Source organism: Panulirus ornatus, chromosome 62 (genome assembly GCF_036320965.1).
Source record: "Panulirus ornatus isolate Po-2019 chromosome 62, ASM3632096v1, whole genome shotgun sequence".
Taxonomy (NCBI): Eukaryota; Metazoa; Arthropoda; class Malacostraca; order Decapoda; family Palinuridae; genus Panulirus; species Panulirus ornatus.
In genome coordinates, this window is record NC_092285.1 from 12,743,699 (window position 1) to 12,765,273 (window position 21,575).

Below are 21,575 nucleotides of genomic sequence, written 5' to 3' on the forward strand. Positions count from 1 at the left end.
CAGTTAATACAATAATACAGACAGTAAATACAATAATACAGTCTGTAAACTTCAAAGAAATTCAGATCTTATTGCTAAACTTGTCGATCCTGAACCTCTGGCCTCAAGAGGACAGAACCCACGACCCCCAGACTTTTCGTGCCAGACCTTAGGATTCCCCACGGTCATTTCCTCATTTACTGAGGAGTTAAATGCCTTAAAGGTTCCGGCGCCGGTCCCGGAAGATCCGGGGGAGGGGGAGGAGAGGAGAGAGAGAGAGAGAGAGAGAGAGAGAGAGAGAGAGAGAGAGAGAGAGAGAGAGAGAGAGAGAGAGGTGCTGGGGGGATGGGCGAACCTCCTTTTATCAACTTTATCTTTAATGTGGAAGGACGAGAGCATGACTGGGGTTAGGTCACCCATACCTGCGACTCCGCCTCAACTTCACATCAACCCGAGCCTCACTATTAATGAGGTGTGCCTCATTATGGCACCTCGCCTCTCTTACCATCATAATATTGCCATTAATCATGATCATCATTATACTGTCATTCATCATTATCATTAGAGTAGTAGTAGAAGTAGTAGTAGTAATAGTAGTAGTAGTAATAGTAATAGTAGTAGTAGTAGTAGTAGTAGGGGAATCACCCCACATGGTCACACACTGTTCTGATCGCCTCGCAAAAGCTTGTTCGACGATTTCCACCACACTTCACGACCCAGCTCCGCAAAACTTGCCACAGTGGCAGACGACAAAGTGATCTGGACGACCAGCAAGGGCGAAGGTGAGGCGTCTCATGATCTAGCGGATATTTAAATCTTCCCAAAACGCGTCGAAAATTTGTCTCCTTCTCAGACCGTTGGACGAATCGAGTGTCAACTTGGTGTGGATGACTGGCTGTCCCTGGTGACCCCCAGTGTAAGCTGACGGGATAAGAGGCTCAGAGGTGTACGGATCTCGGATAACATCGCTTGGCCAGAGAAATCTGGTCCGCAACGGCTGAACCGATCGATGATAAAAGGTTTGGCATACATAATTACTGGATCCGTTCTTTCTGCAGTGAAGAAGAAGAAGAAGAAGAAGAAGAAGAAGAAGAAGAAGAAGAAGAGGAAAGGAGGAGGAGGAGGAGGAGGAGGAAGAATGATTTCGAAAACAAACTCCCGCAAATAAGACTATGCCATTTATCAGATCATTCTATAAATGTTCCACTAATCGTGTGTGTGTGTGTGAGTTCGTATATATGACACCAAGTATAGCTGGGGGTTGAGAGATGGCGCTGTGCAGTAACTGAAGTGCCTCAGATTTTTCCAACCAATGTTGTGTATACAACACGACTGACGTCTGACCATGTAGGTCTGGTGAGGGTAGTGTACTCAGATCAGTCGACCACACGGCTGCAAACCTGTGTCTTACTGCAAGCATGAGCCACACACTCTGCCTTCCTCCTACGCTAGTTATCAACCCTGGAACAAGATGTTACGACCCTTGGACATGCCGTTACGACGCTTGAGCACAACATTACGACACTTGAGCACGTTACGACCCTTCAGCACGATATTACGACCCTAGAGCATGGCTTTTAAGACGCTTTGGTATGACGGCTCTGGCTCCTGAACCGACCCTAAGGGGTTAAGGTCAAGGTCGCCCCTTTACGCCCGGGGTTTTAAATAATGTTACTTCAGTATACGGCAAAGGAGTCCTCCACTGGCGTATGGAGCACTTAGATGCGTTATTAAAAACTGAGGACTCAGCATTTTACATCTAGGGAGATGCCGTTACAGACGATATATATATATATATATATATATATATATATATATATATATATATATATATATATATATATATCCAGTAACTTTAATCTCCCGTCTTATGTAACCTGTGAGATGAAGTAGAACTGATATTCTCAAGTCTTTCCTTAATGGAGGATGATGGTGTTGAGATTGCTGCTTGAGAGGCTTGTGAGAGCGGCCCAGCTGCTGCCCCCTACCCCTACATCGTCCGGGGTGTGTGTGTGTGTGTGTGTGTGTGTGTGTGTGTGTGTGTGTGTGTGAGGGGTAGCCGCGAGGGGAGCGGCGGGGGGAGAACGTTGTTATGTCGGGGTTACGGTTGTAGTGAGGCAGAGTCGGCCACGCCTGGTGTGCTCCTGGGGTGAGTGAGGACCGGGTGGGTCTCTAGCGGGGTGCCTGTCTGAGGAGACAGGGTTGTTGGGGGTGAGGTGGCTCAGGCCGGTCTGCCTCACTACAGACAACCCGTGGCAGGGGAGGGCTACTTCCTCCCTCACAAGGGGAGCAGAGGGCGCCACTACGGGCTCTGGTGACTCCCGCCTTTTTTCCCCCCTCCTGGTGGTGAGGGGTAATGGCCCGGCCAACCCCAGGATGGCAACAGTCGACTGGGGAGCATTATGATACCGGGAGAGGGAGACTACTGGGAGGAAGGTGCCGTGACCGGGTATTATATGGGAGGTCCCCAGGCGGGGAAACCGACGCGCTGCGTCCCTCTGCTGTTGAACTTGACTTCGTCTCTGTCTCAATAAACTCCCATTATTTCCCTCCGTGTTTACGTTGGTCAGCACCGGTGCTGGGTGCGTTCACGTGGGGGATCATGCGTTACGTAAGGAATCTGGACACATCACTTCAGAGGCTGGCGGTACTAGTGCTGTAATAGGCTGGATCACGAGTGCTCAGTTCCTTATATACCTCTCCAGTCGCTGTCTCCTTACCAAATACCACTTTTGGGACATTTCTTGCCTTTTTTTCTTTTTTGTTCCAGACGTGAAGTAGGCGAGTCATCAGGGAAGAGAGAGAGAGAGAAAGAGGGAGCAGACGCTCCGGAATTCTAACTCAGACTTTAGGAAGTTTATTAGATGAGGTCTAAACTTTGTGTGTGTGTGTGTGTGTGTGTGTGTGTGTGTGTGTGTGTGTGTGTGTGTGTGTGTGTGTGTGTGTGTGTGACAGGGAGGAGGAAGAGGTGTGGCTCGAGCCAGGGCGGCCATACTACTCTCCCTGCCTGTCACTCGTGCCATACTACCCACCTCCACCCCGTCCCCATTTCCTCTACCTCCCTGCCGGATAAACGGGTGGCTGAAGGTCCTCACACATGTATGGAATGGCCATAAGGGAGAGAGCGTTTGCAAGCAGCATCCTGGGTGGCGCTGGAGGGCACAGGTTCAGCCTCGGGTGATGTATGGGCACAACACCAGACCATTACAGCCCGGCAGGAAGATCCTCAGCAACAGGAGAGAACAGTGATGAGTGAGGCCACCTGTGAGACATGACACAGAAGAACGACTGGTCCATAAAAACGAAGGTCGAAGCTCTGAAGGGGTTATACATGACGGATGTGGGCTTGAGTTTCACTTCTTTTTTTTTTCTAAACCAGGCCACATGTCATGACGTGGGCAAGACGCGCGAGAGAATGGGGCGCAGGGCTGAAACAAGGGATGTGGGAGAACATCCAGCAGTACTGGCGCAAGACTTGCGACCCCTGGTGACATCCCTGGCTACTGGCCAACATCATCACGGGGCGACAGGTGATGAGTCGATACCATACTCAGGCGAGTAAATGTGCCAACCTTACACCTCCGTCATTCCACCGCTCCACACAGATGCACCAAGTGCTGACGAACCAGATGTCATCACACGTGGAAATCATCTGGCGGAATCACGAAAATCAAAATATTCTTCCATGCGACCAGATGCGTCTAGCCCTGACCCACGTAACTTACAGCTTCTAGGAGAAAGGAGGCGAGGATGGAGCCTGGACGAGGGGATAGGCACAGCATCCCCATCCCCCACCCCCAGCCAGTGCAGCGAGGTAGGGCAGCCAATGCATAAAATGAAGGCAACCGTGCCATGTACTCATGACTCATGGCTGCCCGGGAGTCGGGGGCGCCTCACGCCACACACGTATACGGCAACTTGGGCCGCCCACCCATCATTACTGACGGCCAGCAACACTCCCGTGCGACGCCACGGTTTATGCAACCCACGTCCAGGCCGCTGGCTGCACGGCAACACGTACCACGGTTACGGTACGCTTGGTGCACCGTGGGTATGGTGCACCAGGGACGCAAGCCAGCAGATAACGTAGTTATGGTACTTCAGATCCAGTGGTTCGTAGCCAGTAGGTACCACGGGTATGGTACAGGAGTATAACGGGTACAAGACACCAGGTAACCACAGTTACGGCGTCGGCAGGTACCCCAGTCACGGTGCAAGAGGTAGGAGGTCAAGTGAAGCAGGTGCAGAGGTGGTGAGGAGGCAGGATCATGAGGTGTGAGGGGTAGGAGTGCCGGGTTGTGCGTGTATGCGAGGAAGGCTGGGTGTGAGGCAGGAGGCGAGGTAACAGTACCACACACACACTTCCCTGGTCACATGGTTCATGGTCGGCCACTAACACACGTCACATATTTACCTTGGTAACAGCACGAGTGACTCCCACTCCTTCCTACACTCCTTACGTGTGGTCATGATATGGATGGTACAATCTCATGGTATGGAGGGTACAATCTCATGGTAGGAGGGTACAATCTCATGGTATGGAGGGTACAATCTCATGGTAGGAGGGTACAATCTCATGGTATGGAGGGTACAATCTCATGGTAGGAGGGTACAATCTCATGGTATGGAGGGTACAATCTCATGGTATGGAGGGTACAATCTCATGGTATGGAGGGTACAATCTCATGGTATGGAGGGTACAATCTCATGGTATGGAGGATTTAATCCTATGGTATGGATGGTTTAATCCCATGGTGTGGAGGATTCAATCCCATGGTGTGGAGGATTCAATCCCATGGTGTGGAGGATTCAATCCCATGGTGTGGAGGATTCAATCCCATGGTGTGGAGGATTCAATCCCATGGTGTGGAGGATTTAATCCCATGGTACGGATGGTTTAATCCCTGGATCACCACCACTGTTAATAACTCCTTCAGTACCGGGTCGTAACCCAGTGAGGACCACCATTTCAGCATGACAACTTAATCCCTTTCAAGACGTCCATTTAACTTCTTGAGGACGACCACTGAACTCCTTGTTGACGACCACTGAACTCCTTGTTGACGACCACTGAACTCCTTGTGGACGACCACTGAACTCCTTGTTGACGACCACTGAACTCCTTGTTGACGACCACTGAACTCCTTGTGGACGACCACTGAACTCCTTGTGGACGACCACTGAACTCCTTGATGACGACCACTGAACTCCTTACGTACCTCCTTCAGCACAACGACTCAACCTCCTAGTAGCAAAACGACCTTTTTTAAGTGAGACAACATAACGTGGTGATTGCACCCACTTCAACTTTCTTCAGCACAACCAGTGCAATGACTTGAATTACTGTGAGGGAGACTTGAGTACGCACGTCTGACCAAAGGGGAACAACACACAACACTAGGCCCTATGTCTATAAGCCTGCCAACATCCTTCTATAAGCCTGCCAACATTCCTCTATAAGCCTGACAACATCCCTCTATAAGCCTGCCAACATCTCTCTATAAGCCTGCCAACATCTCTCTATAAGCCTGCCAACATCCCTCTATAAGCCTGCCAACATATCTCCCTTGTTTCCCCAGAGACACACAACAGCACCTTCGACTCGATGCCAACATCTCGGGACTTCTAACTTCTCACAGGAACCATCTCGCTCTCAAGGTGGTGGTGGGGGCGGGTAAAAATCCCTGGCCACAACATAACGTTTCTTCCCTCCTGGTTGTGTTGTTAAGGGGGGGGGGGGGTTTGCTGTACGCACGGGGGGCCACGGCCAACCTTGCGTGACGCATCGCCGGAAGCAGCACCACCCAGCTTCCACCTCGACCAAACTTCTTTGCCTCCGTCATCCCGCAGGTGACGACCACAACACACAGCCCTACCCAAAACACCAGGGGCTTCAAACGTTCCCACCGCTCCAGTATACTGGGTATGTGGAGCAACACTGTCAACTGACGTAGTGCAACGGTAACCAAGTGTTGCAAGGGAGGCAAGGCAAGGCAACTCCAGAAAAACCTGCCCCAATCACACTTGGAAACCATCAGTTCTCACTCGACAAGTCTGTGATTTTTGTGTAAATTCTGTTATGTTAGATTCAATATTCACATCACCGACACGTACATAGGCACGACGTGAACTGTACCAGGAGTCGTCTTCCAGAAACTGGTAGTTAGTGCGTTCCAGTAGCAGTTAGTGTTCTAAAGGTAGTCAGTGTGTTCCAGTGGTAGTGAGTGTGTTCAAGTGATAGTGTGCGAGTTCCAGTGGTAGCTAGCGCGTTCTAGTGGTAGTTAGTGTGTTCTAGTGGTAGTTAGAGTGTTCTAGTGGTAATTAGTGTGATATATAAAGAATAAAGAAATACTGCACTATCTACTAGTCATGTTGTGCGTCACAGTAGTCTGGCTGGGTGCCTGAAACACCTGAGTATACCCCGTGGTCATCACTTGAGCGAGGTCACACATGACCTCACCATCAGTACAGGTGAGGGAGCCAGCGAGGGCGGTTAGGGAGGTGCGGCCAAGCCATAACCCAGCCACCCATACACCACATTTGCCACACGCACACACACACCACAAGACGGACGACCCTCACCACGGGAGGAAGGGAAAGATAAAACGTGATGACGTAAGTCAGCAACAGCAAGGTCACCTCCCCCCCCCCCTCATGAATCTCCCGTCACGTTATGTCATGTCTCGTGAGTCAAAACAAAACACGTCATTCCGGGACGTCATCCATCAAACATGTTCAGCACGACGCTACGACCCCTGGGGTAGGATGGACGGGTCAAGTTATAATCAAGAGGCAAAATAAAAAAATAAACACCTCCTTCCTAACCCCACCGAATATATTTTCTCTCCAATATTGCGACAATTTCTGTCAACAAGGACAATCGGGAGGTTAAGCGAAGTGCATCGTGTGCGCACTTAACGCGGCTAATCTTCGCTGACAAGCAGAAGTAAGCGGTGGCAACAAGAAGCAGCCGACACTGACAAATGTTACTTGATGTTAAGTGGCGGGGGGGGTAGACCACGAGGACAAGGTGACCACTGCCACTAAGTACCACACCTCCCTCCACCACTGCCATCACCAGGACCTCCCTCCCTCCACCACTGCCATCACCAGGACCTCCCTCCCTCCACCACTGCCATCACCAGGACCTCCCTCTCTCCACCACTGGCATCACCAGGACTTCCCTCCCTCCCTCTACCACTGGCGTAAACAGGACCTCCTTCCCTCCCTCCACCACTGGCGTTAACAGGACCTCCCTCCGCCACTGGCGTAAACAGGACCTCCCTCCCTCCACCACTGGCGTTAACAGGACCTCCCTCCCTCCCTCCACCACTGGCGTAAACAGGACCTCCCTCCGCCACTGGCGTAAACAGAACCTCCCTCCCTCTACCACTGGCGTAAACAGAACCTCCCTCCCTCCACCACTGCCATCACCAAGACCTCCCTCCCTCTACCACTGGCGTAAACAGGACCTCCTTTTCCCTCCTTCCACCATGGGTGTCACCAGGACCACACTCCTCCAGCATCAGTCATACCCAAAGCACTCCTCCTACGGGTCACGACCCTACCCCATGAACTGTTCCCCCGCCAGCACTCCAGCAAGGTCACCCCTAACCATGATGCATTTCCTTCATGACCCCATGATCAAAAACTAAATATAACCAGACTTGGACAAGATAAAAAAAAAAAATGTACGGCAATCTAGTAATCCATCCGTTCAACTGTAAAAAAAACTATATCTTTGAGACAACTCTGTCGCAAGACATCACTATAACCAGCTGAACAGGAGAATGTAACATAGGCAGAGAACTGGGGAAAGTCTTCTTGCCTGAACCGCTCACACAACACTGGCAATATTCAGAAGACGCCATACCACTACTATCCGGTACATGTCCACGAGGTCACGGTAAAGCTAGCAAGACGTCGCCAACCTGAAGTGGCGTGGTGTAAACTGGCTGGAGTGAATACATAGCTTTATACATACGTGTATACTTGCCTACGGCGGCCTGTCATTACTGAGGAACAATAGTGTCCTCACGCTTGCCAGTAATGACCTGGTCCAGCAGCAGTAACTTAAACGCTCATGCCTCACGGGGCGGCCATATAAGTAGTCCATTTCTAATCTTCGACGTTATAATGATACCATTCCTGGGGGGTGGTAGAGCCACGCACGACCAGCCAGCCAGTCACCACCATCCCTGGGGTGGGTAGCCCACGCACGACCAGCCAGCCAGTCACCACCATCCCTGGGATGGGTAGCCACGCCCGACCAGCCAGCCAGTCACCACCATCCCTGGGGTGGGTAGCCACGCACGACCAGCCAGCCACCACCATCCCTGGGATGGGTAGCCACGCCCGACCAGCCAGCCAGTCACCACCATCCCTGGGGTGGGTAGCCACGCCCGACCAGCCAGCCAGTCACCACCATCCCTGGGGTGGGTAGCCACGCACGACCAGCCAGCCAGTCACCACCATCCCTGGGTGCACGACCAGCCAGCCACCACCATCCCTGGGATGGGTAGCCACGCCCGACCAGCCAGCCAGTCACCACCATCCCTGGGGTGGGTAGCCACGCCCGACCAGCCAGCCAGTCACCACCATCCCTGGGGTGGGTAGCCACGCACGACCAGCCAGCCACCACCATCCCTGGGATGGGTAGCCACGCCCGACCAGCCAGCCAGTCACCACCATCCCTGGGATGGGTAGCCACGCACGACCAGCCAGCCAGTCACAACCATCCCTGGGATGGGTAGCCACGCACGACCAGCCAGCCAGTCACCACCATCCCTGGGATGGGTAGCCACGCACGACCAGCCAGCCAGTCACCACCATCCCTGGGATGGGTAGCCACGCCCGACCAGCCAGCCAGTCACCACCATCCCTGGGATGGGTAGCCACGCACGACCAGCCAGCCAGTCACAACCATCCCTGGGGTGGGTAGCCACGCACGACCAGCCAGTCACCCCCCCTCTCCCTCTCTCTCTCTGACACACACACACACACACACACACATTTCTCCGGTATTAATTAACCTTGACAAGCTCAAAAGACCAATAAGACCGGGAGAAATCTGAACTCTGAACTTTTAACAGTCGTATCCTGCAGCAGGATGTGCGCCTCTCCAACCCCGCAGCACCGTGCACCACCACCAGCGTCTTGCGTCATCCCCCCACCCCCTGCTGGGCCACTCCTGTACTATCCTGTCTTGTAATTTCACAAGTGTGTAATTACCTGTTGAAGTGTACAAGGAGGGAGTTTCACACAGGTGCCCCCCCCCCCCCTCCATTCCTTGAACCATCTCTACTGTCATATAACTTCTCTTACGCCGTCTGCATTTATAATATTTTCTCCAGTCATTTTACCCAATTCATCCACTACTCTTATACCATAAAGGTACTTCTTCACATCTTTCTTCACAAGACTCATGCTTAATTTCATGTCTGTCCTCTGGTTGTTCTAGCGCGCGTGCGTACGGTATGTGTGTATCTGGGCACACATAAAGGTCCTCTAAGGTTCAAAAATGTATACAATACCTGCTGTATGGACAGGGCGTCTCAGGGACCCGGATTCATAGGCAATCACGGGTTGTGTGAGCGCCAATTCAAGACAGGCAATTACAAGATCCGCTGAATTAAAGGTTAACAGTGAAGTCTGCCCCTGAGGCCAGACTACTGAGACACCACAAACTGTGTGAGGATCAGCAGAGATGAGTTAAGAGCGGGATACCTCCATGTGGGCAAGTGCGATCATACCACACCTGCAGCAGGTGGGTCAGGAGGAGCAGTGCCCACCCGAGTCGCGGCAGCCAACCTCCGTCTCCCATACATCAGGGCCACACATCATACAGCAGCTGGGACTACATCCCACTCCGGGCCACATGATGCACCACACCTACGGGGAACTTTTAAACGGTGACGAGGCCAAAGCCTCTCTTCTCAACTCTCCCACAACCTTGCCGCTAATGATCAGGGCGAGGCCTCTCCATCACCTAACCACTGTTAATGGCTGGGGAATGTGAGGGTTCATACGTTCCTCACCAACCACCACACTACCACAATGATCAACTAAGAGTGCATCTACCTTTAACGTATATGTCCTCTAGATCATCCCAACTCATCACCTGCCCTAAAGGAATGGTACCAATCTAAGGTCTGCACTACTGCCTGCCACATAAAGAGGCCACAAGGTGATTACTAAGTCCAACATACAGCAGGACCAGGTGTTTGTTTAGTCAGACGCCCACAGATATAAGGCCACTTAAACTGAGATGTTAGTAGGCATCCAGTGAGGCCCTTGGGTATAGGGCCACTTACACTGAGAGGATGTTAGTAGGCATCTAGTGAGGCCCTTGGGTACAAGGCCGCTCACACAGAGAAGATATTACAGACCATCTAGTAAGACCCACAATGCGACGGTGTTTGAGGGTGCACAGTGATCCACTCAGGTACAGGACCACTCACCCTCAAGGGGTGCTAAAGGGCGTTCAATGAGGCCATCAGATACAGGGCTTCTAACACTCGGCATTGTACTTAACCCGTTGTCCAAGTTCTAATTTGGCGGAAATGTGATGGAGACAAACTCTCTGCTGATAAATATCCGAATCACAATCAAGTTAAGAGATAAAGACATTATTCATCAAACTATTCATATCCTATAAGAAGGCAAAAATAGAGTAGTCCTTCCAAATGTGTTTCTTAGGACTAAGAATACACAAAGAACTAACAAAGAGGGTCCAGGATTGAGCAACAAAGATAATAAAATGAAGACCAGTTTACTGTCCACATCATCAAGCTATCCTAAAATCTCAAATGTTGTTATCAGGTCACCTCTGTGCATGTGTGCGCATATGCATGCATTTGCGTCATGTCCTATTTGTACTGTATAGGGAGAGAGTTATACTCTAATGTTAAGTGTATGCAAAAATTTCATACAGAAAAGAAGTTGTAGGTATGACAGTAATTCCACTGTCACTCATGTTTGTTATACACACTTATCCTCCAGTTTTTTTTACCCAAATGTCAGAATATGAACTCAGTCAAATTTGCTAAAGCTGCCTTTAAAAAGATCAGCTTAGCTATGATGAGAATAAGAGTTTAGCAGTCCTGAGACTGATCGTTCCATGTGAGAAGTACTGAACTTCTCAAACATGTAGGGGGGAGGGGATGCTTCCTCCATCTTCCTTCTCCACAGGCGAGTCAAAAGTAATCCAGCTTCTGCTGCTGAGATCTGGTAGACAGTGTGCCTCCTACTCCTCTGTATAGGTCAGACACAAGCCAAGAGTTTGCCAGTATCATGTCATCTTTCCTCTCACAGCAGGAATACGGAACTCTTTCACTTCCTTATGTTTCTCCCACCTCATACTATGCGTCTGCCTTTAAGCGACAGGTCTACCATCACCTGCATGACACTTCTTTTTCTAGGCCAGATGAGGAGATGAGGGGTCAGTGGCAGGTGAAGTTTGCTAGGTGACATGGGGAACTTGTGAATTGTGGGAAGTGATGTGAGGTCAGGGATAGGTTGTGATAGGTGATGTACGGTGAGTGGCAAGAGGTAGGATAAGCAGTGGGTGGATGGTGGTAGTGATGGTTGGCAGTGACCAGTGAGGTGGAACAGGCTCTTCACCAACAGGTGGGCCATGCAAGAGCCCTCTCCCGCATGTTAATGTGAGATTTTACTACACCTGGCCCTGACCTCCCCTTCCGCAGCAACTTGCACCCTCCAGCCCTGAGGTTAATCTAAGAGCAGGGATAAAAAAATACTGTTGAGGATCGATGCCACACAATAAATTACTACAATATACTTGTAAAATTCAAAACAGAATTTTCAATGAGATGGAAGGATATTCAAAAACAACAACTGAAACATACTGGTAAGGGGGATAAACACGGGGAGGCAGGAAAAGGTAAAGTCTCATCAGTATAGTGATAAAACATAAGGAAAGTCAGTATAAAGCACAAGAATACTCAATGAAAATTCTATACATCATAAAAGCATTTACACAAGATGATGTTGTGGATGCAAGCATCATATGCAAAATGTTATAAGAATGATTCTCAACTATAAATATGGAATAGTCTCTTACACTGCAGACAAGAAACTATTGGTTACTGCATTTACCATAAGATTTTAAAAAGTAATGTGAAGGTCTTGTGAATTGGCATGCGTAGCATGCTTCAGGTCAATCTGTCATGCGTGAGGCAGACTGCGCTCACTTCCTTATGCAGTCATGATTTATTAGTGTGTTTAAGTAGGCCCTATGTTATGTTAGCATGGGTAGCCACTACGTTGCAGCACTCATGACCCCTTTCTTCCAGTTGGTGCCAGGTCACCAGACCCTTGGTAAACCAGGTGATATTCTCTACCAAAATATCTAATGGACTTCCATCACTAATGCATTCCAGTGCCACTTACACTACTGGTGTTTCCTCTTTGGTTTACTTTTGAAAACGACAGCAATCAAAGGCATAAAAGCTAGGGAAGTCATTCTCCTTCTTCAATAAGCATTCGATAAGTTTGATCTGATAGAATACAGTCCTTTTTAAAGAAAATGGTTCCATATCCAGGAGCTCACAACATATTCACTTCCTTGTAAGAACAACACTTAGAGCTGTGATCCAAGTGAGAGCAGGGAAAGCTGGTATCCTTTGGAGTACAAGGCTTTATAGAGGGTGAAGTCCTAGTTGATGATATCCAGGTACTGGTAGGCTTTCAATGAGTAGTGGCTGTAAGCTAATGCTGCTGGTCCTTATCCCAACATTGATCTTCTCCCTGTAGTGCCACCTCACGCAGGTGTGTTCTGACTTTTTCCTGCACAGCATGGCTTTAGACCCAATCACTTCACCACCATATGGTGCACAAACCTCATACAAAACATCCTAGATATATTCAACTAACTACAAGCCCCTACTGCACAGGATTAAGGGCAATAGACATCAACAGAATATCTGACACTGTCCTCCAACACAGCCTACCACAAAAGATTCTAGACAATATCCTCTACAACACTAACAAAAAACTGGTGGGCCAACTTCATTGCTGGCCACAAAAGCCTCACATAGGCTTCATCTCTAAAATACATAACCTCTACCGTAGAGTTCTCCATGAAAAAGTACTCTTTACTTTCTTCTAACTTGATTTTCCATCATCGTGTGCATACACAGTGTGAAAGGCCTTTCATCAGTGCACAATCTAATATCTAGAACTTTGGTTCACCCAAATCACCACATAAGTCTTGTGTCACTCTTTTCACTATTGACAGACATGAATACAATTTGCATCCTTTGTTACCCTGAATGGCTAACAACTCACATTCATATAATTCCAGCCATAACACGCATCACTCAGGACGCATATATGATATTCAATTCCCACACCACAAACATGGACACAAGGGACAAAAACAACTATACACTCTAAGAACATTTAATGGCATCGAATTTGGACAAGGAAAAGAATCTCTCAATATCCCATGCAAAAAAATTTTCCTGATCAACCCTAAACTATATTTCACCTGTCTGGTAACTCACCCAATCAAAAGTACTACCACCTGGGTGTTGATAAAAGTTGTAGGAGTAGTACAGTGAACTGCCACTCCATTTAGTGTCATATTTATCTACTTTGGCCCACGCAGATTCTTTCTCTGCCTCATGGACTACTGGAACTCAATCTACAAAAAACAAGCTTCCTCTCCACCTATTGCTTATCCACCACCTACTCTCTATCTTTTGCTTAATATTTGAAAATACTAAAAATAGGTAACTCACAAGATTCTTCATTCTAAGTCATGTTTCCTTTATCCCTAGGGATAGGAGAATAAGAAACTATCCATCTAGCTCCTGTGTGCTGAAACAGGCAGCTAATTGAGGCAGGAGAAGGGGGCTGGAAGCCCTAACCACTTTGTAATGTTACTTTCTAAAAGGGGAACAAAAAGAGCCAAGAGCCTCCCTTCAAAGGCTCAGACTGGGTAACTGAATGTAAGTGGATGCGACCAAGATAAGAACAAGAAGCTATGTTTGGGAAGAGGAACCTGGATGTTTTGGGTCTTAATGGAACTTGGCTCAAGGAGAAGGGGGAGAAATAGTTTTGGAATTTCTGAAGAGAAAAGTCCGGGGTTTGTGTGAGGGCAAGAGCAAAGGAAGGGTGGCATTTCAGATGAAAGAGTTATGGGAATCTTGAAAGAATGTACTGGTGTGAGTACTAGACTGATGTGGATGAGAATTAAAGTAGGTTATGAGACGTGGGTGATCATCAGTGCTTACACACCTGAACGCAAGAGTGGGGAAAAATTATTTGGGAGGAATGCAATTCTAATGGAAGGGATCTAACCTTAGAGGTAGGAGATTTAAATGCAAGAGTGGGTTACATGGCAGTTGAGGGTACAACCTAGAGGGATGGAGTATCAAGTTTAAATGATGGTGTTGAACAGCCTGATGAGTTGAGCGCTGGAAAAGGATTGGTGATTAAGAATGCATGCCTTAAAAAGAAAAAAAGATGCACACTATACCTAACCATACATTGGTGGGTGGGGATGAGCACAAATGGGCATCAATGGATCACAGTATGTACTAAATGAAGCATGCGAAGGAGAGACTGTTGGATGTGAATGTGCTAAGAGGAGCACCTGGAGGGATGCTTTGATCACTTCCTGGTGGAGACAAGTTTGAAAGTTTGTAATGGCTTTAGAAAACGAAATGACATGGATGGGAAGTGAGGAAAGTTTGAGAGCAGAAAGAAGTGCCCTTATATATGGGGAAGGGGGGGGGATATAAGTAAAGGCTCCAACTACGCAAATATGAGTCTGCAGAGTATAGCTGGTAAGATGTGTGAGATAGTGACTAATGAGAAGGTAATTGCATGCACAGGACATCAGACTAAAAGTGAGTAACGTGGCTTCAGAAGAGGTGGTGGATTTATAGACTTGGTGCTTACTCTGATAAGTTTGTATATGAAAACTTAGAAAAAGAGCGATCTGAATGTGGCATTTATAAATTTGGAGAAAGCCTACAACAGGGTTGAGAGAGAGGGTTTGTGGAAGGTGCTACAAATACGTGGTGTATATGAACAGTTACTAAACCTAGTAATATTTTGCCAAAAGGGTACAACCTGTGCAAGAGTGGGAGGGAAGAAAGGTTAATGGTTCTTGGTGAAGATGGGTCTACATAAAAAATATAGACTCAGGAGAGAAACTCCTACAGCCAATGACATAGTCTAGGAGAGTGTGTAAAAAAGGAAGTTGAGAGAGAGAAAATGAACAGAAAGTAAGGTAATGAGATGTAAGGGGACGAGAAAAGATGGTTTGAGAGTAACTTGGAATGGAGAGGACCTGAAGGAGTCGGAGTTCTTTAAGAAACTGAGAGTAGACTTGACAGCAGATGGAACCATGGGGGATAAAAATGAGTAACAGTGTCTGCAGCTACCTACCTTCAAGCACTTACAAAGATATTTTGCCATGATGGCAGGGCTAGCACTACCTGCTTGTAGTACAACTTCATTTCTCTTAACTGCTAATCTATTACTAATCTCTTGCCTGTTGTAAAAGGCTGCTTTTCTCAGTGACTTCTCCCCTGGGGTAACTGTTCAAGTTCCGTCTGGTATAGTCTTCAACCAAGAAACTAGCTTTCTTTTGAAAGTATCTGTAGTTATCCCATAAATTTTTCTCAGTTTTCCTGGTATGGCATTAAATACCTGTTACAGCTTCCTCACTGGGAACACATTTTCATATGGTGCCTTTATGGTACATCTAAAAAGCAGATTCACTTGTCTATTCATCAAAAAGTACACCTGTACTCCAATTTATGCTTATCTAATTTACAAATTTTTGTTGCAATACATTTCTATGCAGGAACCATGCTTCATTATCTTAATAAAAATTCGAGTATTCAAATTTCTTCCACAAATTTTCTGAATTTCTAGAAGATCTACTAAATCTTAATTGCTGTTAACAATTGCTAAGTTCTGTCAAAAAGTCAAGGACACAAACATGAATGGTGTGAAATAAAAGTCTGGCTAGTGCTCCCTACGAATGTCTCTACCATTAAATACTGGTGTTCAATGGGAAAATATGCTTCAGTTTACAATTCATTTTTTTCCTCTATACACTACTTTTCAGTCAGGATCAAATCCTTTTCATACATCAATATAGAGACATAGTGTGCATTCTCAAGAATACCACTAAAAAAGCTGCACCTACCTTCTATTGTGCCTGTAGCTGTAGTGGCAGATGGCAACATTAAGCCAGTGTCTCGCACTTCATCAAACCGAGTCATCAATGCTGGGAGTCTGAAAGTTGTAATATTTCATATCAACACTATTTCCAATAATAATGCATAAAGGCCTAAAGCCACTCTTAAGGTATATATCATATCAAAAAAATGAGAAACCTCCACAGATTCATATTCTAAAGATACTAGGTAACTGTGTCTGAAGAAACAGAGTGAAATGTGTGCACTACTCTATCATCATTATTAAGTAATCCTACGACTGCCTTTTTGGTGATTCCTGCTACCTCAAGGCTTTATTCTAAGCAGGAGCAGGGAAATGATGAACTCCACTGGCATACGAAAGTCCTTGGTAAAGCTGTTTCCATTTCCATCTAATGATGTTGATACAGCTTCACCAAAGATGACCTCTCCTTTACAATATAAACACTTGCAGTTGGATTCCAGTAAAAGCTGTGAACTACATTTGATGGGAAAATGACACACAAGTCTTAATGGAAAACAATATCAAGGTGACTCCACACATGAGAAGGCTGTTGGAATGTACAATTTGTTTGAGAGGATAGATGAAGAAGGGTGCTTAAATTGTTAACAAAACATTTAGTATGGATGACGGAATACCAGATGAAATCTTTCTTTCTTTCATATTTGTTCAATATTGCCCGTGTGAGGTAGTGTCCAGAGCAAAAAAACAGTCTTAGAGGAAATAAGATTCGCATTGGCACTTTCCTCTGTTCCTCCTTTTGGAAAGATATATACAATGAAATATAAATCTTATAAAATTCTAATGATTTATAGTGTTGTTGCATTCTGTAAGTATTAATACAAGAAGCAGCCATAAAAATTTCCTCCAAATTTTTAATCTACTGACCACAACAGCTGTAAAAGGTTTGATCCTTCCAGATAATATGAATACCATAAAGGTGTTAGAAGCCAACTATATACTAGCTAGCTCTTATAACACTAACATATAATAATAATGATATTTTACAACAAAGCGCAGATTACGTATTTTGCTATCCTCTACTTTCCATTTGTAAATCACAGTACAGTATATTTTTCTGTCTGCACTTCAGAGTACAGCCTTAATGCTTTTAACCATTCCCAACAGTTTAAATTTCACAACAAAATAAGCAAAAGCTGAGAAATCTTGGAACATTTCCTAACTCAAAAAATTTCAACCATTCTCAAAGGTGATACTCAAAAGAGCAGTGCTCTACTCAGGATAACTTAAGTGCTTGAAGAATATCATCTATTTTACCTCTTTCATCTTGATGGTCAATAAAATCTAGCCTCTCATATATTTCTGAAGGTGGCAATAACTGTTCAGCTACATTCCAACAAAAGCACTCCAAAGTCTTACAAACAATTCTTTCAAGATTTCTTTTTTCATATTTTCATCTCACTATAACCTTTCTACTTTCAGGATTAGGGTTCTAAACACTTGATCTCAAATCAGTCCCTACGGAATATTTTCCCTGCTATACTCATATCTTTTTAACAAAACTGGTTTCAATCTGGGCATACTTCTATCCAAGTCTAAGATTACTGCAAAAGAAAATAATCTGTAGCCAAGGGTGTGTGATGCTACCATGGATATTGTGTGCAACTAGTAAGAGGGTAATTCAACGTGAAGGTGGGTCTGAGGCAGGGGTGTGTCATTTTGCCATAGGTTTCTAATTTGTTTATGGATAGGATGGCAAAGGAAGTAAATGAAAGGGGAAAGTAGGCAGTCTGTTGGGTGCGAGTGTGGGTCCTGGGATGTAAATCAAGTGTTGTTTGCTGTTAACACAAAGCCGGTGTCAGATTCAAGTGAGACACTGCAGAACTTGGTGTCTGAATTCTAGAGTGTATGAAAGGAAGAAGCTGACAAATAATGTTAATAAAAGCAAAATTGTTATGTTAGTGAAGCAAAGTCTGAATAGAGAAACTTGGAGGAAGTGAAGTGTTTTAGAAACCTGGGAGTGAACATGGGTGCTGAGACATAGGTCCTGGTTGCACTGAGGAATGCATGGAAAAAAGTAACTATCTGGGGGGTCAAAAATGGGTATGCTTGAAGGTCTACTAATGATGACAAATTTATATGGATATGAGGCATGGGATATAGATGAGAATGTATGGATGAGGAAGGTCCTGGTTGAACTGAGGAATGCATGGAAAAAGGTCACTATCTGGGGCGTCAAAAATGGATGTTTGAAGGTCTACTTATGCTGACAGTTTTATACGGATGAGAGGTATGGGCTATGGCTAAGAATGTATGGATGAGGAAGAATATGTTGGAAATGAAATATGAGAGAACAATATGTGGAATGAGGAGGCTTTATTGAGTAAGTAATAAAAGGGTGAGTAAAAGGCATGGTAAAAGAGAAGTATGGCTGAGAGAGCTGATGAGGATGATGTGCCGAAATGGTTTGGATGTATGGAGAGATTCAGTGAGGAGAGTTTGACAAAGAAGATATACGTACCAGTCATGGAGGGGGCAAGGAGAAGGGGAGAACAAATTAGAGATGGAAGGAGGAGTGAATAAGGTTACAATGTTCCATGCCTGAACATCCAGGTAGGTGAAAGGCGTGCACAGGACAGAGTGAACTGGAGAAATGTGGTATAAATGGGGCAACGTGCTGTCAAGGAACTGAACCAAAGCACATGAAGCAGCCAGAAGAAACAATGGAACAGTGCATTAAGCCAAACTGTAGACAGGGGCTGTGGTTTCAATGCACTACACATGACAACTACAGAATGGATGTGAGCAAATGAGGACTTTTCTTCTGTTCCTGGCACTACCTCCTTAACATGGGAAGAGGCAGGCAATTATGAAAGAAATAGATTAAGCTGCTTAAAGAAGATAATTTTTGATTACTTCACTCAGGAATTGAAGAAATACAAGCAAAGACATGTAGATCTAGGGATAATCATATCTGATATCTATACTCTTAGCAAGCACTACAGAAATACTATTGCCTCCTGTAAAAAGATGGTAAGCTATAATTCCAAACCTTCAAATTGGGACAGGCAAGTACTATCATTCTTCAGAATACTTATCCACTTATCTCCATAAAATGATGATGACAGCCAGCATCATCCTTCAATGCTAGCAAAACTGTTGTTTCAAAATGTAGAAAGACTATTCACAACCTGCACTGACTGTCACACACAGAACAACTGGAACAGCTACATACACTAAGACTATTCTCTGGAGTGCAGACAGAAAAGATATACCATAATTCTCATGAGAAATTACCTACAAAGTACAGTCCCTAAAAAAAACATTATCGTCACAAAATGCTACAAGATTTCAAAAAGTATCACACTAAAATCAAAAGGAGCCATAAATACAACAAAATAACTGATTACAAATTTGGGCCTAGATTTTGTTCAACACATTACATCCCACTCTCAACATCATGGACTATTCAGGGAAGAAGTGAAAAAATAACTGGACATACTTCAAAACAGAATTCTTTATAAGCAAATTTAAGATGAGTAAATGGGCCTGTGGTACATTGCAATTGGATGCAACTTGGTTCCATACTGAACTCCTCTGTTAGGCAAGCTTTCAAATTCGATTCAAGTCCATTGTACACAAAGACTCCTCCATCAAATTAAGACGACAACACTAAGCCTATTTTCATATAGGCTATTAACCATCCAGCTCTCTTATCAAAGGATGAAATTATGTTTTATGTCAATATTCTAACTTCTCCTATATGAACATACTACCTCATTATACTGCTTTATATTACAGATCATCTCAATGATTCCTTCCTTACCTATAACCTCTTTCTTCAGTTTATCTACACTTTTTCCCTTTGAAGATACCACATGAATGCCTTACTCTACAAGATGATCGTCATTTCCACTCATTTCTCCACAGCTCAGTAACATGTAGAATTGTTTCCAATAACCTCTTAGACACATGAAACAGATTCTGACGTCTTCAATTCCTTATTTCAATGAACCAATACCTCATAACCCATCAGTACTCTCTTTCCTATCATTATTACAGTCATCATCCAATATATATAAACATTATCCCCATCCCAAACTTGATTGCTGTTTCCCACTTTGGCGAGGTAGCGCCAAGAACAAAGAAAGGCCACATCCACTCACATATTACCACATCTCTTTCCTACCCTTTCATTATCTACTCAATCAAATCATCTCACACTATAAGTCATCTTCAAACATTTCATTTTTAACACATCCATCCTCTGCACAGCCTTCTCTGTAGAGCATGCCTTGAATCCATACGATACTATTGGGACTACTATACTTCAAATATAACCATTCTTGCCCTGCCAAATAACATTCTCTCTTTCCACTCATTTTTCAGAGCTCCAGAGCCTTCACCCCTCACCCACCCTACAACTCACTTTACTTCCATGGTTCCAATTGCTGCCATATCCACTCCCAGATATCTAAAACACCTAACTTCTTCCAAGTTTTCTCCATTCAAACTCATGCCCTAATGAAACTGTCCCTCAACCCTGCTAGTCCTAATAACCAGGCTTTTACTCATCACAACAAGACTGATCACTTAATATCACAAGACTGATCAATTAATACCTCACCATCACACTCCATCTCTACATCCTCTTTTCCTAATTTTGCTTTGATTTCTCTAATCATTCCATCCATATACATATATGTCAAGCCATTATGACATCACACAGCCCTACCTCACAACCAAATGTATACTGAAACTTTTGCTTAACTCTTCATCCACTTTTACACATGCATTTGCACCCTACATATGGCTTTCACACCATCTAACAGGTGTCTCTGCCCCATATATCCTTAACACATAAAGCTTTCTACTTGACTCTGTCACACACTTTCTCCAATCTAATGAAGCTGCATACAGCTTCTTATATATCTATCTATCTATCTATATCTCTGATGCAAAGTTCCTCGGGGAACTCCCTCAAGGGGGTGGCCACATAAAAAGTGTCCATAACAGGTGAACTTCAATGCCACTTCTTAGCCTCTAATTCCTCATCCTTAACAGGCTCCTACATAAAGTTCCTACCAATCATTCCTACCTAATGCTTGTGTCTGTTGCTCCTACCCACTGCTTCTACCTATTGTTTCTGCCTAATGCTCCTGCCTCATGTTTCTACCTGCTACTCCTACCTACTACTTCTATCTAATTGCTCCTACCATTCTGATAAAATGCAGAGCTAACACAGGGATCAACACAGGAAAATCTGGAGTTATTAAGAATGATCTGCATGAGTTGAATGTTACGTGTGGCAAGGAGAGATTGTATTGTTTGTGGACAGAAGACCAACATTTCACATGTGGGTAAGGTAGAAAGAAAAAACAGCTACCTTGGTCAGAGGAGGACTGCAAATTGATAACCACTGAAGTGCTGGCTCA

General features: G+C 45.5%; 1 protein-coding gene across 10 annotated transcripts in view; it reads right to left on the reverse strand.

Moving 5' to 3' along the window:
* chb (chromosome bows) overlaps positions 1-21,575 on the reverse strand; it is a 238,667-nt gene that overhangs the window by 166,710 nt on the left and 50,382 nt on the right. For all 10 annotated transcript variants that reach the window (XM_071656220.1, XM_071656217.1, XM_071656214.1 and 7 more), the window contains exon 6: positions 16,169-16,257. In XM_071656220.1, the coding sequence (XP_071512321.1) occupies positions 16,169-16,257 (89 nt within the window). The remainder of the gene's footprint in view (positions 1-16,168; positions 16,258-21,575) is intronic.